The sequence below is a fragment of the Mauremys mutica genome, chromosome 2 (genome assembly GCF_020497125.1).
Source record: "Mauremys mutica isolate MM-2020 ecotype Southern chromosome 2, ASM2049712v1, whole genome shotgun sequence".
NCBI lineage: Eukaryota > Metazoa > Chordata > Testudines > Geoemydidae > Mauremys > Mauremys mutica.
Window position 1 is genome coordinate 54,472,884 of NC_059073.1, and position 21,538 is coordinate 54,494,421.

The following is a 21,538-nucleotide window of genomic DNA, read 5'->3' on the forward strand; positions in this document are numbered from 1 at the left end:
TTTGCTCTGTGATGGGTAAATTATTTACATTTTCTGTGTCTCAGTTTACCTAACTGAAACATGTCTGTACCACGATTTAGTCATCTATAAGAGCAGGGGTCTCAAACTCAAATGACCATGAGGGCCACATGAGGACTAGTACATTGGCCTGAGGACCGGATTACTGACACCTCCCCCCTGCCGCCCTCGGCCCCGCCCCCACTCCACCCCTTCCATGAGGCCCCCCCGCCCCGCCTCTTCCCACCCCTTCGCTGCCCCCGTTCCAATCTCTTTCCCGAAATCCCCGGCGCAACTTCGATCCCTCCCTGCCCCCAGGGGGTGCAGGAGGGGTGTGGCAGGGGCTCAGGGCAGGGAGTTGGGTGCAGGAGGGGTGCAGAGTGCAGCAGGGGGCTCAGGGCAGGGGGTCGGCTGCAGGATGCGGCAGGCGGCTTAGGGAAGGAGGTTGGGGTGCAGGAGGGCTGCGGGGTGCAGCAGGGGGCTCAGGGCAGGGGGTCAGGGTGCAGGGTATGGCAGGGGGTCGGGGTGCGGCAGGGGACTCAGGGCAGTGGGTCGGGGTGCAGGAGGGGTGTGGCAGGGGGTCGGGGTGCAGGAGGGGTATGGCAAGGGGCTCAGGGCAGGGGGTTCGACTGCAGGAGGGATTTGGGGGGCGGGCTCTGGCCTGGCGCACACCGGGGGCAGGGCAGGTTCCCTGCCTGTCTGCCCTGCCCCCACGCCGCTCCGGGAAGCGGCTGGAAGATGGGGGAGGAGAGGCACAGGGGAGTGTGTGTTGCTGTTGCTTCAGGCACTGCCCCCAGCATCTCCCATTGGCCTGGAACGGGGAATCGCGGCCAATGGGAGCTGCTGGGGGCGGTGCCTGAAGCAACAGCAACACACACCTCTGTGCCTCTCCTCCCCCAGGTTCTGTCCGCTTCCCGGAGCAGCACGGGGGTAGGGCAGGCAGGCAGGGAGCATGCCCTGCCCCCGGGTGTCGGGCCGGAGCCACTCTAGGTAAACGCTGGGAGAGGGCGGGGGGGCCGTGAGGAGCTTGCAGGCTGCAGAAAATAACCTCGCAGGCCGCGTGTTTGAGACCCCTGTATAAGGGCTTGGCTACACTGGAGAGTTGCAGCGCTGGTGGTGGGTTTACAGCGCTGCAACTTACATACCGTCCACACTTGCAAGGCACATACAGTGCTGCATCTCCCTGGCTGCAGTGCTGGCTGTACTCCTGCTCTGCCTCAGGTATAACTATTGCAGCGCTGGTGATGCAGTGCTGCGCCGCCAGTGTGGCCACCAAAAGTGCTGTTATTGGCCTCCAGCAGAATTTTCCCATAATGCTTTTAACTAAAAAACTCTTTGTTTTGTTATGATGCCTCTCTTTGTTTTGTTGTGAACTAGGGGCACCCGGAGCTGCTTATCTAAAAAACAAACACAGCTCCTGTTTGCTGTGAATGAGGCAGGCAGGGGGATGAATGTCTACAGCTAGTGTTTCCTTTAGGAGAGAAACAGCACGGTGGTGGGGGCGGGGGGGGAAGGGAGTCTGTCGGAGCAGCTGCTTATCTGGTCTGCAGGCTGTTTGCATTTAAGAGTGAATGAGGCGTCAGGGAAATGGTCAGAATTTGCAAGGCAGGGAGCTGACACAGTGTCGGCTCCAAAAATCCACTCTCTCTCTCTCTCTCTCTCCCCCACGCTCCCTGTCACACTCCACCCCACCTCCTCTTTTGAAAAGCATGTTGCAGCCACTTGAACGCTGGGATAGCTGCCCATAATGCACCACTCCCAACACCGCTGCAAATGCTGCAAATGTGGCCACACTGCAGCGCTGGTAGCTGTCAGTGTGGCCACACTCCAGCACTTTCCCTACACAGCTGTACGAAGACAGCTGTAACTCCCAGCGCTGCACATCTGCAAGTGTAGCCAAACCCTGAGAGTGTAGTGAAAGTTACCTAATGTTTAGAAAGCACTTGGAGATCATTGGATTATTAATTATTATGTGTTAAATGTACAGCATTTCAGGCTTTGAAATTATCTCATTTGACAATGTAACTGAAACAGACTGGGGACATGATTTCATTTTGTTTCTGTTATCAATTTCCAACTGTGCAAACATATTCCATTATAGGTAAGGCTACGATTTAGTCACAGGTATTTTTAGTAAAAGTCATGGGCAGGTCATGGGCAATAAACAAAAATTTACAGCCTGTGACTTGTCCATGACTTATCTGTGATTAAATCTTGCGGGGAGGGGGGGAGAGACATTGGAAGGGCAAGGGGGGGCACTGTTGGGGGGAGTGCCCAGGACTGGCGGCACCAGCTACCTGGGGCCATGGACACTGGCTTCTCTGGCCGGCCAGGGACTGCTGCCTAAGCGAAGTAACTGTGGCTGCTCCAGAGGGCTGGGGATTGCTGCCTGGGGCTGCGGACCATGGCTGCTCCGGACGGCTGGCCAGGGGCCACAGGAACGGCGGCTGGTGTGGCTGTCCCGGAGGCCGCCTGAGCAGCTGGCCCTGGAGCCAGCTGCTTGGGCAGCCATGGAGTCAGCCCTACTGACCCCTGCAGAAATCACGGAGGTGACAGAAAGTCACAGAATCCATGACTTCCGCGACCTCCATGACAGACATGGAGCCCTAACTATAGGTAGTGTGGTTCTTGAATGGATATTAGTTTCTGTGACTGACACATTAACAGCAGCAAGTTGATACTAGACAAAAATCCACCTAAAATACAACTATATTTATTGCAACAAGGATGTTACTTACAAACAATAAAGCATGTGGAAGTTAAAGCACTGCACTTATCAATCAGTGTGTTTTATTATATACCCCAGAGTACCTCACAGGCTAGAGAATGCTCCATAAAACTACTACCATAGACATAAACAAACATAAATCTTATCGAAGGACATTAAGGTAAGGAAACAAGTCACTAAGCGGAAGTTAGAAATTTTTTCCCCTATTCATTAAGAGAGAAAAACAAAGAAACCAAAACCTTAAGCGCTTCCAGAAATTCATGGGTATTTAACAGCTTTTGCAAAATCCAGAAGCTATTTATTGTCCAGCTAAAATTAATTGCATTATATCACACTCTTTCTTATGATAAGCCATGCACCGACAGACACAGATACTGCACATTTTGTAGTAACACAAACGTAAAAGAAACCATCAAGTGCATTCATTAGGATCCTAATTAAAAATAAATAAGTAGTCACTTCACTGAGAAATTAGGAAATGTGCACTAATCAACATACACATAAGAAGACATAACATAAACAATGTTTGGTGCTCTTGTACGCTCTGTGGTGGCTGTACTGTAGTACTTAACTAAAAACTCTTAGCCCAATTCACCACTACTGCTCATTATGTACTCACTGACAGCAGTACAAAGTGGGAGTAAAATGCTGCTGCAGGTGGGAGTGGAGAGTTCTAAATTGATAGCATTTTAGACTCATAGGGCCAGACTGTCTCCTGTAGCTAAGCTCCATTAAGCAGGGTGTCATGAAGCCTGTTGTTCAACGGGAGCTTGTTTGAGTAAGAATTTCAGGATTTGGCTCATTATTAATAATAAGTATATAGTCGCTTTAGGACAACTGCTGTGTAATGCTTAGTGAAGACTTCAGAATGATAGTGTCCAAAGCAGCAATGAGCAGATAGAACTTCCAAAATCCTTGCAATATTATTTCTAATAATCCTTGACAATACTAATAGTATTCTGTATGTGCTGTACAAGTGACAAACACCTTGCAGGAGTCCCCCAAATGTTTCAGAGTCCAGGTGATTAGAGGTGGCAGGTATCTTTTCAAAAGTATCTAAGTGATTTAGGTGCCTAACTCCCATTAAATAACTAGGGCTTCTTCTGGCCCAAATGACTATTTAAGTATTTTGTCAAGCTGTCCTGCAGGGACTCAAGAGCATGAGTACCAACCTTAGATCAGACTGTTAAGAACCAGGGCACAATCCCCAAATTGGTTGTGAGTTCTGTACTTAGATTTTACCAACCAGTTATCAAGTGTAAACTCCTCAGGCACCATAACAGCCTGAACAAGGAGTCATAGACATGAGCCCCTCCCAATCTTGTCACCTAGAAAAGCCTGCCTTTGTGATAGATGGTCCCTTACACCACAAATCACAGAAATATTCAGGTTACTCCCAGTCCAAAAGGACCAGTCACTTAACCCAGGTCAATTGCACCTTAGATCTCAAACCAAAGACAATGCTTGCAGAGAACCCTATAATAAACGATTGTTTTATTCATAGGAAAAGGAAATAAGAGTGTTAGTTACAAGGTTAAAGCCAGTAAACATACGTACACAAATGAATTACCATCTTCAATTTCAACATTATAGAAGGTTTCATAATAAGCAAGCTCGATATGTCCTTTGGGGCTAACTGGGTTCTCTTGCCTATGCCTAGAAACCTTGCCCCTCAAAGTCCAAGGAGCATAGAGGTTCACTTTCTTCTTGTTAGAGGTTTTTATTCCCTTCCCCCTTGCACTTTGAGCTGCAAATCAGCTGATGGGAAGAATTCACTTGCAAGACTCAAACATTTTTCTTGTTTAATGTTCTTCTCTATCTGGTGTTGATGGGCCTTCCTTGTTGGGCAGGACATAACACCTTCTGTTGGAGACGTGCATTTCACACTAGTTCATGTCTCTCTCCTGTCTGGTGATTTACACAGTTACAGAAGCTTGCAATGCAAACGCTCAAATATTACCTTACAATATGGGATACAGATGTTATTAGTGAAATTAATGCATGCAGCAACTCACAGGCATTCATATCTAAACACTAAACAATTCTTATAATTCTAATACCTATTTTTATAGTACTAACACACAGGTGAGCCAGACTGATCTCAGCTATATATTTGTTAATATTCAACTGAGGCTGGTAAAACGAGTAGGGCTGCTTCTGAGCCCAATGACTATTTAAGTATTTATCCACAGTAGAACAGTCACTGGGCCTGAGAGAGGTGGGAGACTCAAGATCCAGCCCCTGTTTCAAACACTCTCTGATTATTTGGCCACAGCAGAACAGCTTCAGCGGGAGAGACTAAGGGAATTCTGAATCAGACTATCCCATACTTCAGTGGCACACTCCTAAGAGGTGGAAGAATTCCAATTCAAATCCTTTCTGCCTTTTGGCAGTTCTCTAACCATTGGGCTAAAAGTGATAAGGTGCACATCACCACCTCCTTCAGCAGCTAGATTTTGAATGGAACCTGACCTGGTAGATGGCCTCCTCTCTAACAAGTTCAGTGGATAAACACCTATCTTCCCTCAGTTCACAAATTGCTCTGGGATCTAGATATCCAGACACCTAGAGGGAGGCAGCACTGCACATGCTCAGAGACAGAAACTTAGGCACCTAGAGAATTTTTACCCTGAAAACTTAGGTGTAGAATGAGTGTGAGAGCCTACAGGGTTTAGCAAGAGTTTTGTGGATCACAGTGGAGCCTGAAACTGGGCTGTACGCACCTTAACCTAAGACATAGGCACCAAAATACCTTTGTGGGTCTGGGCCCAAATCCTCAGCTGAGCATTTAGCCCTATATCTCAGTAAGTGTTGTAAAGGCTTCATTTTTGTTAACTGAAAATTAAATTTTACACTTATGAACCCCCAACAAAACACAAATGACTCAGCTTGGAAAGGGCCCAGTCCTGGCCAGAACAGAGCATTCTCAGCTCCCACAGATAAACAGATAGCCAATAGGGATTTCTGATAACTATTATATTTACAGTAGAACCTCAGAGTTACGAACACCAGTTACGAACTAACCAGTTAACCACACACCTCATTTTATAAATAAATAAATAATATGGCAAGTAGGGTACAGTACTGTGTTTAAACATAAACTACTTAAAAAATAAAGGGAAAGCAGCATTTTTCTTCTGCAGAGTAAAGTTTCAAAGCTGTAAGAGGTCCATGTTCAGTTGTAAGCTTCTGAAAGAACAACCACAATGCTTTGTTGAAAATTACAAACATTTCAGAGTTACGAACAACCTACATTCCCGAGGTGTTCATAGTTCTGAGGTTCTACTGTAGATCTTATAAATGAAAAAGGTAATTGACTCAAAACAATCTGTATATATAACTAATCACATGTTCCCTTTGTCCTCTCTTCCATTTTTCTTCCTATTGTTTGTTACACTCACCCACTTGTGTCTTCTCTTATAGATTGTAAGACCTTCAGATCAGAAACTGTCTTTTACTCTGAGATTGAACAGTAATGTCTTTTACCATGTAGTTGTAGAGCACGATCATGGCTAGAGCCTTTAGGCACTTCTGTAATATAACTATAATAATAAAAATAGAATTAGTGGGAGTTGAGAACAATCAGCACTTAGCAGCGCACCTTGCAGCATTAGGCTGCAAATGAAAAAGGAATATGCTACCTTGCATGAAAGCAATGCTGAGGATTTTCAGTGCTTCTTCTCCAGAAGAAGAATATGGAGGTGAGGGGCATGAGGGGATCTGAATATAAATATGCTGAACACAGAGGTGGACAGACTTTAAGCTGGCCTAACAGATACAGATAAAAGCCACAAACATTATCTCAGTCAATGGTTACAGAAAGACTGGGGTTGAAAGCTTGGTGACAAAAGAATGAAGATGCACAATACATTCAATCCAAAGTGAACAAACGGAAAAAGGAATCCAAGCAGAAAAAAGGTCGAAGGTCAGTATTATTCATGTAACAGGCTGTTGTGGTTATGTTCTTCCTTTTAATAACTGGGTTGCAATAACTGGATGAAAAAGAAAGTACACATTCAGAGAGAATCATCCTCTGCATACCTGTGAAGAAAAACAATAGAATGTTAAGATAGTTTAAGTGTATTTGGGGGACTCCTTTGTAACCATTTGTAGTTAAGAGGCCAGATTTTGTCAAATTGGTACAAGGAGGTGTACATTAAACCTATCAATCAACTCCAACAGTACCCTTGCATGGAACAGGGCATTCCTCTCTGGTGAGAGCAAGTAGCCTGTCAGCGGTGCTCTTCATTGGGGGTCATCAGAGCAGGGCAGCTTTCATTTGTACCAGAGACTCATAGGAGCTTTGGGGATGGGAGTGCGGGGGGAGGAACTAAATCAATGAATGCCCTAACTGCCCTGGTAATGCCTCCATCCTGGTCATCACACCCATTCTGGGGGATATACTGGCTCTGGCTCCTATGCCTCTCTAACCCCTAAGAAGAACTGATCGCTTTGCACCACTGCAACCCTGACAGTCCTTAGCAGACTAGTCGTGTAAGTCCTGCATAATTGTGGAGTGAGTGGAGCCCAAGGGATTCAATTCTCTACACTGTTGATATTCTTACCTTCTGAGAACTGATCAGTCATAAATCATCAGCTGCTCATGGGAGATGGGGAAAAGCGTAAGATTTCAAGTGCAATATTTTAAAATATAGTTCTCGCTGAATTATTTATGTCTTTTAATATCAGAGATATATCAGTTTCGAATACGTATCTGTGTTCAGTTTTGTGTTCAATCACTACCATAATCAAAAACCATTACTGTGAGATATGTAGACTCATCTCACTGCACAGGGTGTTACATGCCTAGCTAAACTGATTCTTGTACACCAAGATGAAAATATACCCATTATCTTGTTTTATCTGCTTGCTATATTATTATGGCATCTTCACAACCACTTCGTTCGGAAGCAATGTATATGCTAGAATGTAAACAAATAGCTGTCCCAGATTTCATGGAATACCCGAGATTTACGTTTTTTTTCCTCATTGTCTAGGCATCCAAATTGGCATCTCATAGCCCTCTATTGTGATCCTCTTTGGCATGTGACAGTGTGCCAAATGTTCATGACAATTTTGGTATTCACAAAGCCCCACGCTGTGTCTGTCTGGCCACTCATTTTATGCAAACACTGCTCTTTTTGAGCAAACAAAGCCATAGATAGCAGGACCAGGGGAACAGAAGGGAGTCGGGGAAGAAGTGTATCCGTCAATCTAATATTCTTTATTGACATACTCTCTCAAAATGGTTTGCTTTTATGGCAGACTCCACAGTTATAAGCTTTCAGCATTTAAAGTTATTTTAGGAGAAAAAGCTCAGACTACATATGTGATGTTTCAGGTTCAGCCAGTGCCCTGTTTTTTAAACTGTTAGTTCTCTTTAATTGTTGTATGCAATGTTGTTGTAGCCATGTCATTCCCAGGACATTAGAGGCCAGGTGGGTGAGGTAATATCTATTATTGGACCAACTTCTGTCCACTTAGCTGTGATACACTGAGTACCTTTCCTAGACCTGAGGAAAAGCTCTGTATAGCTCAAAAGCTTGTCTCTCACCAACAGAAGTTGGTTCAATAAAAGATTACCTCAGTCGCCTTGTTGTCTCTCTCATTCTCTTTAATGCAGCAACAGTGCTTTTGAACTGATGATCTGCTAAGTGCACTGGGTTGCTTTGTTTAACTGTTCACAGCTTTCAAGGGGACATCTCTGAGGCTAAAATAAGAATATAATTTAGTTTCAGTAACACTGTGCAAGTTGTAAATATGCATATTGTTTACAAGCAAAAATATAATAAATAGAAAAAAGAAATAGCCTGAGCCGTCACAACAGGGTACAGACATATCATGAATTAGTGTTATGAATATTCAGCCTGCCATAGGCTTCTTTAAACCAGCTTGTGTAAAGTGATTGCTGTATCAGTTCTTTGAATAAATAAAATAATATCAAGTTGCAATTATTAAGCAACTTTTATTCCAGGGTCCAGAAGCACTTTATAGAAGGTAGTGAGTACTGTTAGCTCCAGACACTCTGGTGATTTATGAACATGTAAAGCTCTGAATAAACAAACAGATATTTTTATATAGGAAACTGAGGCACAGTATTAAATAGCATAATAGTTACCATGGAAATGAGTGCAATGTAAAAATCCCAGATACCATCGGTACACAGATTGTGGTATATGAACTTCAGGCCCAATTCTGCAAAACATCTATGCATGTGAATAACTTTAGGCATATGAGTATCTCATTTTAAATCATTCAGACTGCTCATGTGTGTAAAGTTACTCACATGAGTAAGTGTTTGCAGCACTGGATTTGGAAATAGAGAAATACCACAGTCATTATGTGATATAATTTATAAATGCCTAGATGCTCAGATTAGGTTAGACCTGTTTTGCAAAATGTAACTGGTGCACTCACCCAGGAAAAGTAATCTGTATTTGAAGAGTAAATGAAATATCTTTACTTTTACCATTATGATCATCATCATAAAAGTAGAGAGAGTGCTGCCGCCGCTCATGACTTTATCACAAGTCTGGAGATATTTGGCATTTTATGGCATCTTAAAGACCTGGCTCCTGGAGCCAATTGAGGACGATGTGATAATTTTGCCTTTCATTTCAGAAAAGATATTTCCAGCCCGCTAGGTTTCAGAGAAAAGCTTGAAAACAGGAACCCCCAAGACTCATAAACCAGCAGGCAAGTATAAAGACCCCCCTGGTTATTATTTTTAAATCTGCTTTCTAAGGGAAACTTGCGATTTCTTGGGGCCTGATTCATGATATTTGAACGCCTGGTAGCGGGCACTAGGAGGGCTGATGGGGCCGCTGACAGGCGCTCGTGTCCGGGCTGGTACGTTTCCAGGACAGCTTTCCAATACGGCGGGATTGGGGCGCCTCCAGGGCTGCCAATCACCCTGCCCCGCTTGAGAAGCGAATCCCACAGGCGGGGCTCACGGCTCTGCCCCGGGGCAGGCACCTGGGCTCAGCGGCGCAGAGCCCCGGCCCCCCCAGCCAGGGGCGCCGCCCTCACCTGCCAGCACCGTGCAGCTGCCCCAGCCGGAGGGCGGCTCCGGTCAGGTGGCTGGCGGCTGGCTGACGTGGCCGGGAGCCCGCCCTATATGAAGCCCAGGCGGCGCTCGCGCTGCCGAGCCTGACGCCGGGGGGTGGTGACTGAGCCGGGGCTGCACGGGAGCAAGGCGGCGGCGGCGGGGGGCTGTTTCCGGAGGGCGGCAGCTGCAAGCATGGACCCCAACAGCGAGCAAGGTACCGGGGGACGGGGCGCTTTCCCGGCCGGGCGCCCCCTGTCCGCCCCGGCCCCGCCTGCCCTGCCGGGAGGGGTGCAGCTGGCAGGGCGGGGCTGCCGGGGGCCGCTGGCGGGGCGGAGCTGCCCGCTCGCCGGCCCCCGGAGCAGCGGGACGGGGAAGAGAGGAGCAGCCACCTCCCTGGCGGCAGCGCCCCAGCCCCAGCGCCCTCCTGCCTCCGGGCGGGGCCGCGGCAGCAGCCCCTCCCCTGGCGCCTCAGGGCTTGGCCCGCGCTCGGGGTCCCTCCGCTGTGTCCTCCCCCTGTCCCTGGCCGCATCCGGGAGCGGGGCGGGGCGTGAAGCGGCCGCTGGGCAGCGCTCGTTGTTTGCATAGTGATTAGCTGCGCGCGCCCTCTGGGAGCCGTGGCAGCTGCTGTAGCTCCGGCGGTGGCTTGGGGCGGAGGAGTGAGGCGCGGGAGTGGAGGTAGCCGGCCTTGCCTGGGTGGGAGACTGAAAGCCCTAAACTACCCGTAGCTTGGCTTCCTCTCAACCTGCCCGGCTGGAACCTAGGCACCTCCCAGCCCTGCTCCTACTGTGCCCCTGTCTGCACTAGCAGGTCCAAGAGGTGTGTCTTCCTCTCTTCTCTTCTCCCCCCCCCCCCCCCGCGCTTTACTCCTGTGTGCCAGGCTTGACACCAAGCACCCAACCTGCTGAGATGCTGAACCCTCACTACTCCAATTTGCTCTTGTGGGTGCTCAGCACCTCTGAAAATAAGGCCCGAGGTGGGCCCAGCTACTTGGTTTAACTGCCCAATGGTCTGCCTTAAAGATGCCCACGAAAGCTTATGCTCAAATAAATTTTAGTCTCTAAGGTGCCACAAGTACTCCTGTTCTTTCTGTGGATACAGATTAACACGGCTGCTACTCTGAAACCTGTTAAAGATGTTGTCAATCTAGTTTCTAACTTCTATACGCATAGATAGAATGGAATTACTCTGACTTAGCCTCTGAGATGTTGGGTAATCTTCTAAAATAGCTTATGTTCATATTTAATAACTGTGCTAGGCTCAGGTGATTGCCTTAAAACACAGGCTAAGCATTTATATCCTGTATTTCTAATGTGCTCAGCACTCTGGGTATTTTATGACAGTATAGTAAACATGGATTGAAAACCAAACCCAATAAAACACATTCATTATAGGGATGAAGTTAATTTTGTAAACCTGGTAGTGGAACAGTTCCAGTAAAATATTCTGATCTGTCAAATCTCCTCTGGTAGAAGGAAACATCCAGTATTCCTGTAGCATGAAAGAGCTGCTTTCCTATAATAAATCCAAGGCTTAAATCTACCAAAAACTATTAGCAGGAGAACTGGACCCACTAGTTACAGATATGGCTTTCTAGTGTGGGGTGGATACTCATAAGGTATGGGGCAGTGGTCTAGTGAAGAAACCAAGCCTTGGTGCCAAATCCATCTGGTGTGTTTTTTAAAAAAACAAAACAAAAAAACAAGTTGGGTGCTGGGACTTCTACTAAGGTGCTGTCCTTTATTCCTTGAGCAGGAGTGCTAGGGTAGTAGTTGTTAAATTCCTCACCAATAGCTAGAGTGGAGAAGCTCTGTTTCTTCTCCTTTTGCAGTAGAGGCACATGGAGGGGAACAGAGAGTGAGGATGTTGAGTAAATGGAGACTTGTTTTTTAAATTGGTCTTACTAATACTAGTGCTCACAGCTTCGCCTAACAGCAGGGAATTTGTATGACATCCATTGTGCTGCTGCCCACAGGTTTCTGAATTGCTACAGCAGAGGCACTGCAGCTGTTTGTAGACTCTGGAAGGCAAAAATTCATGGGCTTGGATTTCCTTTATACATGTATGGCCGTCTTTCTAGTGCCTCTCTCTAGATTAATCATGAGACTAAGGCCTGGGCTACACTAGCAGGGTGGGGTGGGGGGTCGAACTAAGATACGCAACTTCAGCCACGCTATTTGCATAGCTGAAGTTGAAATATCTTAGTTCGACTTACCTGGCTGTCCTCATGGCGGCGAGTTGACTGCCACTACTCCGCTTACTCCTCCTGTTGAGGTGGAGTATGGGTGTTGATTAGTGGATCGATTTATCGCGTCCAGATGAGATGTGATAAATCGATCCTCAATACATCCAACACTACCGCTGATCCGGCAGGTAGTATAGACATACCCTTGGGGGGGGGAAGTGAATTGAATCTTGCACCTTAAGGCTGGTGGTTATCATTGGGCCAATCTGTGACATGACCTGTTGCTCTAAAATGCTCTAAGGATGATATTTACACATAGCTTTACATAGCAACATGCTGCATTATGTACCACTGACTTCTCCTGGGTGGAATAAATTAGGCCTACTGTATTTCTATAAACAGCTTCTTGCACTGCTTGAGCCACTGGTGCTGCTCCTTACCTGGTCAAGCTTGATATTTGAATCCAAGTGCCCTCATCTTGTATTCATGACACATGTTCAAAATCACAATTGGTTAAATGGTAAATGGCTAGTCTTGGTGTAAACAATAGACTGGCATGCCTCCAACTTGGACTTTATCTAGCTTTGGACATAACCCCTTTTGATCAGAGGCAACGCACTTCAGTTAACTCGCATGGCAATGCAGTTGGCCTGATTAGACTAAACAAGTGCATTAGGGCTTGGCTACACTTACAAATTTGCAGCGCTGCAGCAGGGTGTGAAAACACACCCTCTCCAGCGCTGCAAATTGTGGCGCTGCAAAGCGCTAGTGTAGTCAAAGCCCCAGCGCTGGGAGCTGGGAGCTGGGAGCGTGGCTCCCAGCGCTGTCCGTTATTCCCCACAGGGAGGTGGAGTACGGACAGCGCTGGGAGAGCTTTCTCCCAGCGCTGGCGCTTTGACTACACTTAGCGCTTCAAAGCGCTGCCACGGCAGCGCTTTGAAGTGTAAGTGTAGCCAAAGCCTTAGTGTGTTAACCACTATCTTTAGTACAAAGTGTACTGCATTAGCTGATAATATAACTTTAAAAAGACCTCTGTGAACTTCTCTGCATGTGCACAACAAAAGGAAAGAGTTGCCTGGTAAGACTTAGTGCAGATGAAAAATAATTAGTTAGTGAAAAGTACTGAAGTAAAACTTTCAGTTGTGCCTAAGTCCCATTGTAAATATTTGTGCTCCTAAGTTACTTTGGTAAAATTGAGTGCACATCAGTGCAGCAGGATTTATATGTGCCACCTTCAAATATTGTGAAGTACTGAGGACATGGTCCATTATGCCTTGAGATTGAGGTCTCAACTTGGTGTTTTTACTCTGCAATGTAACTGTAGACTTGTTTGTCAAATTTTAGTTTAACTTTATGTGGAATGTTATTAAAAAAGCAGATGAAACTTATGCTTTGCCAGGGCACCTCCATTGAGCTCATGTGATGGTCTACTAAGGAAAACATGTAGCTTTTACACTTAAATTTATCTTACCAGCTTAGTTATCTCCATAAGACTCAAAGTGCAATATTTAACAACTTGCATCAAAGTATATTCTGGTTTCAATATCTAACTGAAACAATTACTGTAGAGTAGACTTTATTCTAAAGCAGCTATTCCCTGAAAGTAATAGCTGTGCATTGAAACAACATGGAATCTGGAACAAAAGACTGACAAGACTTGTAGAGGGAAATACTTGCCTCTTCCAGAAGCCACTGTCTCAGACTAACACGGCTACCACTCTAAGTAGTATCAGCAAAAAGAACGAGGCATATTTGTGGCACCTTAGACTAACAAATTTATTTGGGCATAAGCTTTCATGGGCTGTCCACTTCAGGAACTTGAAGGGAGTGTTTCTCTGAATTCCCACTTCTGATCTCCTTGTACAAAATGAGAATATGCCCCATCATAAAGTCAACTACTCTGATATAACAGGGCTCCTCTGTAGTGAAGACAAACATAGTTAAATCTGTTTTAAAAATAAGGCTTGCAAGAAACTAGTCTAATGAAATATAGCTATAAGCAAACTCTATTACTGGAGACATGGGATTCTTGTTCAGCATTTGATAGGCCTGCACTCACCAGTGACTTACCACTACAGCGGCCTGTCTTCTTGAGGGCACATCTAATTAGCAAACCGGATGTCTCTTTGGATTGTAAACTTGGCTGACAATACTAGTCTTGTCTCGCTTACCAACAGAAGTTGGGCCAATAAAAGAGATTGCCTCACCCACCTTGTCTCTCTAATATCCTGGGACTAACGTGACCACAACAACAATACTAGCCTAGTCAGCCAAGCAAACTGTTGCTTAAGAAAGCATAGTGTGTCAGTAAGCTGTATCTCACTGACTCTTGATGGCTGCTGTAAACTCAAAAAGAATATGGGGAGAGGGTGAGAAGGCAACCCAGAGGTAGTAAAGATCACTCGTAACAAGCTCAGCAATAGCCAGAATGCTGAAAAGATCAACTTTGTTTGAAACTAGCAAAAGTTGGACTCTTCCTGCTTTCTGTCTCACTCTTTTCTGTGGACGGTGGAAGGAAAACCTCATTTAGATGCTATATATAAAATTATTGCTACAGTCTAGGAGATGTCTATGCCATGAGCAAGACAATTGAAATAAGTTTATTGGTTTAACAATGAGGTTTGTGAATGAATTGTGATGCAAACAGAGTGATGATAGTGAAACTGCCATGTAACCTATGTTTCCACTTAATAGATGTCAATGCAGGGTAGCAACCTTGTAACAATTAAGTTGACAGCTGCATTCTCACCCTGTGAAAGTGAAAAGAATCCTGGATGGCTTAATAGCTGTTCCTGAATTTTTGTACTCCACTATATCGTATGTTAAATATGAAACTAATTGTAAATCAGTTGGTTACTCAAAACAGTAAACTTTAAAAATACACAGGTAAATGCATCTCAGAACAAACAAATTAAAATAATACATTGAAATGAAGAACTTCATAAACTTAGCCTTGAATACTGTAAACTGGGTTTCTTCACACTTGTGCAATAGAAAGACTTTTGTGTAATGCTGGCTAGAGACTAGTTCTTGAGAGCCTTTAGTTTTAAACTGTTAGCACTAGAAGTTGTACTTTATAGAACAAAAAGCAATTTACTAAAACTAAGTGGGTGTCACAGTATTCATTTAAAATGCTATTTAATGCTTATTCCTTGTTATTTTTAGAATCTCGGATAAATCTTTCACTACAAACTAATGCTGATAAATCATGGAGTCTTCTTTGCTTTGTGGTGTTTGTATTCAGAAGTAGGGTCTTCCCTCACATTAACTATAAGCACTAATGTTGCATGTCTAACATCGTAGCTAACAGGAATGGTGGGGAAAGGAAACAAATGTGCTTTAAAATCAGGAGTGACAAGCATGACTTCACCAGGCAAATAGGCCACCGGTATGACTAAGAAAGTCAAACTTGTATAGCTAAATTCTCTCTTCACAAAGTCCCATTTTAAAGTGTGACCAGAGCAGATCTGCTGTAGAACCTCACTAGGTTGAAGTTTGGCTGACTAGTCAGTCCATACAAGACCCATCAAGTTCTGCCCTGCTGAGTAAAGTTTGTCAGCTTGTATCTGTTCTTGTCAAGCTTGTTTGAAAAAAATCAGACTTTCCTTAAAAATTAATCTACACATTTCAAAATTACTGTCTTCACAAAACTTTCTCTACAGTTGTGCATGGCTAGACAAATGGGAAATGAACAGTTAAGGGATCAGCCAATTCTTACTGTCAGTAACTCTTTGGTATCCTGACATCCAACTAAGCTTTTCTGTAGGTTTTAGAGGTCAAGCTAACAAACTACTAGATGACTAGAAATTGGCTTTTTATTCCTATGTTATAAAGCCAAAAGGGACTACTGATCTAATCTGACTCCTGCATCACCCTGACTGTAGGATTTCACTGAATTGAATTCCATTAGAACTAGAGCATGTTTTAGAAAAACATCCAATCTTGATTTAAAAATAGGATTTTTATGGTGTCCAAGTAACTTGTTCTGCCCTCCTGTGTATTGAAGCAAATCTTAGTGTAAACTGTTTGGGTGGAGAGTGTAAATCAGAAGGTGAGAGTGAGAGAAGGATTTCTTATTGGTGATAGGTTGGCTCCTGGATGGCTAACTGGAAATGCCCAGACACTCAGATGCTTGGAGGGAGAGGTAGGTGGAAGGCTGAGGAGAAGGGTGTCTCTATTACTCTGCCTCTTCCAGCCTTTTTAGACCCTCCTTCCTCAACAGCTTCATTGCCTGCATGCCTCAGGTACTTAGAGCTTCCCCAAGTTACCAGCAAGATAGTTGATCTGAATCTTGTCAGTTTCACAGCTGCCTATAGCATTCCCAGCAGCTTCAGTGAAACAGAAGAATTCTGAACTTCAGTCTGCTGCTTAGCAAAGTGAGTAGCAGCTGAGACATGTCATTTGTCTCTAGACTTGGAAGGGTGCCATTCCACTGACAAACACTTTGTACTTTCAGCAAATGGAAGGGCTAAACTGTCTCTAAATGAGGATTAAATGTTGCAGTCAAACTTCCTATCTTAGCTCTGTTATAAATGCTACACCTAGCTATTTTTTTGTTTTTAGAGTTGCTCCAGTTAGGCCTGATCTACACTTACGCTCTAGATTATTTTAATTCTACTTGTAAGGGGTGTATCTTTTTATTTATTTATTTAAACTGTTAGTTATGCCAGTGAGAGCCCTAATGTAGATCAAGTTATGCTGGTATAATGTTCTCTGTACCAGTATAGCTTATTTTGCTTTCTTCACCAGGCTAAGCTATATCAGTATATGCATACTTGTACCCATACAACTGCATCTATGCTGGAGGAATTGCTGCTATAACTATGCTGACGTCATAAGGTCTATGATGACATAGTTAAGTGGCAAACCCTTAAATGAAGACAAGGCCTTAATTCTCTCTCCCCCATATATTTACCAAGTGGAACTGGCTTCACTCTAAGCTTCAGTCAGAAGTGCTTCTTTGGCAAGAACATCATTGGTAAAACACTTCCTTAAGCTCACTCAGCTAGGAGCATCTAGCTTTTTCTGTTCGCTTGAGTTTCCTTTTCCTGTTTGCAACTTCTATTCTTGGGCCAGATCCTTGGCTCCAAAGCGTCTCTGTTCTGTCAGCACAAACCAAGCATGAATTTTCTGGATCTGGATGAAGGACTTTCCTTAGTGTGGGGGAATTCCTAGATGGTGTCCCCAGCTCTTGCTGTAGAGGACATCTGGGGGAAGGGCGGGCAGTGGTATGACTGGAATGCTTTTGTAATTGGTCAGTCCTGGCTGCCAGGACAGCCCCTTTGCTTAGGCTACTCTGTATTATGCCAGTAGCTAGTAGCAGGAGAAATACTCTAAACTATGCTGGGTACCAGCCTGGTGCAGAACTGTTACTAAACAACTCTACTGAACCCCTTTCAGCAAAACCTGGTGCTTATTAGGAATAGCTGTAATTGTAAATCTAGCCCCCATATATGTAAGCCTGCTGCTCCTTTCTAACACTCTTCTAATTTTCCATAAGAATCTTGTCTCTCTGCCATCCTTGCTCCAGTACTAATCTCATGCTTGCTTTTGCTTTCTAGTGTTAGATTTTTTCAATGCTACTGGCCATATAGAACAGTTCCTATATCCCGGCTACGCTAGACATTAAACATTTCTCCCCTTATTAGCCTGCAAGTACTATCTCTTTAAACAATTTTTTCTCCATAGGCCAGATTCTTTCCTGTGGCAGAGCACTGATCTGCCTAGGAAATGAGGGGATGTCTGTCAGGGAGTGGAGTGAGGCTGCCTGACTTGCACAAGTCCTTATGAGATTGAAGAAGCCTCTTGGCTGTTCTAAATTCCACCACTGCTATGAGGGCTCTGTTGGTATCAAGAGCTCTGCCATGCTTCCTCCCAATCACTTGTATTTCTGACACCAGGGTGTGGGGCAGCTGGTGTAGGAGCCACTTCTGCCTGTTTACAATGGTAGAAAGCTCTCCTATGCCAACACAAAGGGGTCTTGAAGAATCTACCTTCGTCATAGCAATGTACAAAGGTGTTGGCCTGTTTGGCCTATGTACTATCTATAATTCTGTAAAGTATTTTGGGATTTGAGATAAAATTGTATCCTTTCAGACAAATAGTGTGCAAGATGGAAACAAAACAAAATTTAGTGTTTCCATGACAGCAGAACAGTGTAGGAACTTTACCTGAATGCTAAGGATTCCTGAACTAACTTACCGAAAATTTTATTGTAGACTTAAAGGTGGTTTTCCCCCCCCCCCCCCACCTCCTCTCTGAACAGAATAATAGTCCAGGTTGCTGACCTCCGCTCAGCAAGGCTATTTGAAAGAATCCTAAGTGGCTTCAAAGCAAAAGTACAAGCTCAGTCAAGCTGTATCAGAAAAGCACACAGCTGCTTCTGCTGGAGAAATAATCTTCCCTAGTCTTAATATCTTGGCTTGAGGTTCATTGTGTGGTGGTAGATGTTTAACTTCTCCTCCTGATCCTTGGGTAGACTGCTGAGAGTAAGCCAAAAAAAAAATGGGGACTGGAAGGGAAAGCAGGTGCTACAATAAGACTACTTACTGAACTGAGGAACTACTATATGGCCAGAATTGTCAGTGTGAGTCAGCTTAAGCTTGGGCCCCATATAGATTCTTAATGTAGAGGTGCAGAGCATATGCAGCTCCCACTGATGTCCTTAATTCTCAGGGAGAGGGTTAGGATGGAATGGAACTAGGCCATTCTTAGCTAGATGCTTAAATTGAAGCCCTTAAAACTAAAGTGAAGCCCCTATCACTAAGACATACTGAGCTTTTGTGTGTGTGGGGGGAGGGGCAGGGAATGGAGTGAAGACCAGCTGAGTGCCCTCAAATGCTGAAGCGTGAAAATCCTAGAAAACAATTCTAATGCCTGTCTAAAATCTTCTGTTGATAAGGGAAGAATCTTAGCTAGCCAACCAGAGACTGCTGTGCAGAGCTGGAAGTTGATGTGGGGAGGTGTCTTCCTCCTCTGCCTCCAGTTTAGTTGCTTAGGCAGCTGTCTGAACTTAGAGACAGCATGCGCGCGTGCACGCGCACACACACACACACTCACTCTCTCTTCTCCCCCCCACCCCGCAGCCCACCCCACTCCACACTCTTCACTTGAAAAGCAGCTGCCAATTTAGTAGGATTCCCATGGAGCAATGGGATTGAGAAACCTGCATCATGTGATGTTGTACCTGCCCCATGAGGCATTGCAAACCCTTCCCAAAGCACCCTGTGCCCAGTTGCACAGTGGGATAGCTACCCACAGTGCACTGTTTCCTGTGTCAATGCAAGTGCTGCTAGTGTGGATGCACTCTGCCGACACAAGGAGCATAGTGTGGACATGCAACAACTGTTTTATGCTGCTTTAATTAAAGCACTTTAATTACTTTTTTTGTCAACAAGATTCTGTACTGTAGACATCGCCTTAGGAGTAACAAGAAGAGTTTCTTCAGGTATCTTAGCAACAAGAAGAAAGTCAAGGAAAGTGTGGGCCCCTTGCTGAATGATGGAGGGAACCTAGTGACAGAGGATGTGGAGAAAGCTAGTGTACTCAATGCTTTTTTTGCCTCTGTCTTCACAGACAAGGTCAGCTCCCAGACAGCTGCACTCTGCAGCACGGTATGGGGAGGAGGTGACCAGCTCTCTGTGGAGAAAGAAGTAGTTCGGAGCTATTTAGAAAAGCTGGACGAGCACAAGTCCATGAGGCTGGATGCGCTGCATCCGAGGGTGCTAAAGGAGTTGGCCGATGAGATTGCAGAGCCATTGGCCATTATCTTTGAAAAATCATGGCGATCAGGGGAGGTCCCGGATGACTGGAAAAAAGCTAATGTAGTGCCCATCTTTAAAAAAGGGAAGAAGGAAGATCCAGGGAACTACAGGCCAGTCAGTCTCACCTCAGACCCTGGAAAAATCATGGAGCAGGTCCTCAAGGAATCAATTCTGAACCACTTTAAGGAGGGGAAAGTGATCAGGAACAGTCAGCATGGATTCACCAAGGGCAAGTCATGCCTGACTAACCTAATTGCCTTCTATGATGAGATAACCGGCTCTGTGGATGAGGGGAAAGCAGTGGATGTGCTATTTCTGGACTTTAGCAAAGCTTTTGATACAGTCTCCCACAGCATTCTTGCCAGCAAGTTAAAGAAGTATGGGCTGGATGAATGGACGGTAAGGTGGATAGAAAACTGGCTAGATGGTCGGGCTCAACGGGTAGTGATCAATGTTCCATGTCTAGTTGGAAGCCGGTATCAAGTGGAGTGCCCCAAGGATTGGTGCTGGAGCCGGTTTTGCTCAATATCTTCATTAACGATCTGGAGGATGGTGTCGACTGCACCCTTAGCAAGTTTGCAGATGACACTAAACTGGGAGGAGTGGTTGATACGCTGGAGGGTAGGGATAGGATACAGAGGGACCTAGACAAATTAGAGGATTGGGCCAAAAGAAATATGATGAGGTTCAACAAGGACAAGTGCAGAGTCCTGCACTTAGGACGGAAGAATCCCATGCACTGCTACAGACTAGGGACCGAATGGCTGGGCAGCAGTTCTGCAGAAAAGGACCTAGGGGTTACGGTGGACGAAAAGCTGAATGAGTCAACAGTGTGCCCTTGTTGCCAAGAAGGCTAATGGCATTTTGGGTTGTATAAATAGGGGCATTTCCAGCAGATCGAGGGATGTGATAATTCCCTTCTATTCAGCACTGGTGAGGCCTCATTTGGAGTACTGTGTCCAGTTTTGGGCCCCACACTACAAGAAGGATGTGGATAAATTGGAGAGAGTCCAGCGGAGGGCAATAAAAATGATTAGGGGGCTGGAGCACATGACGTATGAGGAGAGGCTGAGGGAACTGGGATTGTTTAGTCTGCAGAAGAGAAGAATGAGGGGGGATTTGATAGCTGCTTTCAACTACCTGAAAGGGGGTTCCAAAGAGGATGGATCTAGACTGTTCTCAGTGGTAGAAGATGACAGAACAAGGAGTAATGGTCTCAAGTTGCAGAGGGGGAGGTTTAGGTTGGACATTAGGAAAAACTTTTTCATAGTAGGGTGGTGAAGAACTGGAATGGGTTACCTAGGGAGGTGGTGGAATCTCCTTCCTTAGAGGTTTTTAAGGTCAGGCTTCACAAAGCCCTGGATGGGATGATTTAGTTGGGTTTGGTCCTGCTTTGAGCAGGGGGTTGGACTAGATGATCTCCTGAGGTCCCTTCCAACCCTGAGATACTATGATTCTATGATTAATCATAGACAAGAGGCCAGGGAAAAGGTAGTGGCAGACTCCTTCCTCCTGTTGCAAAATAGCCTAGAAGGGGGAAAGTACTCTCTTCCAGCAGGTAAAGGTAGGTGGAGCTTCAAATTTATCAGAGCCCTATAAGACAGATACAGAAGAATGTGCCCCAGCATCACACCTTGGTAAAATCAATCAGCCTGGGGCAGAGTTGAGCTTCTCATCAGAGTTGCTGCTGGGCTTCAGTGCAGGGAGAGCCCAAACTTGCATAGCAACCCCTGATGAGTAGCTGTCAAATTCTTCAAGGCTTTTATAGCAACTGATCCTTGCTTATTTATTCTTCTAAATGGAGAAATTGACATGTACAG

General features: G+C 45.2%; 1 protein-coding gene across 1 annotated transcript in view; it reads left to right on the top strand.

Moving 5' to 3' along the window:
- Positions 1 to 9,866: 9,866 nt before the first annotated feature.
- The window catches only part of TPD52 (tumor protein D52), a 216,974-nt gene continuing 205,302 nt past the window's right edge, over positions 9,867 to 21,538 (top strand). Inside the window, exon 1 of the mRNA XM_045005931.1 lies at positions 9,867 to 9,987. Within this exon, the coding sequence (XP_044861866.1) occupies positions 9,966 to 9,987 (22 nt within the window). The 5' untranslated portion in view covers positions 9,867 to 9,965. The remainder of the gene's footprint in view (positions 9,988 to 21,538) is intronic.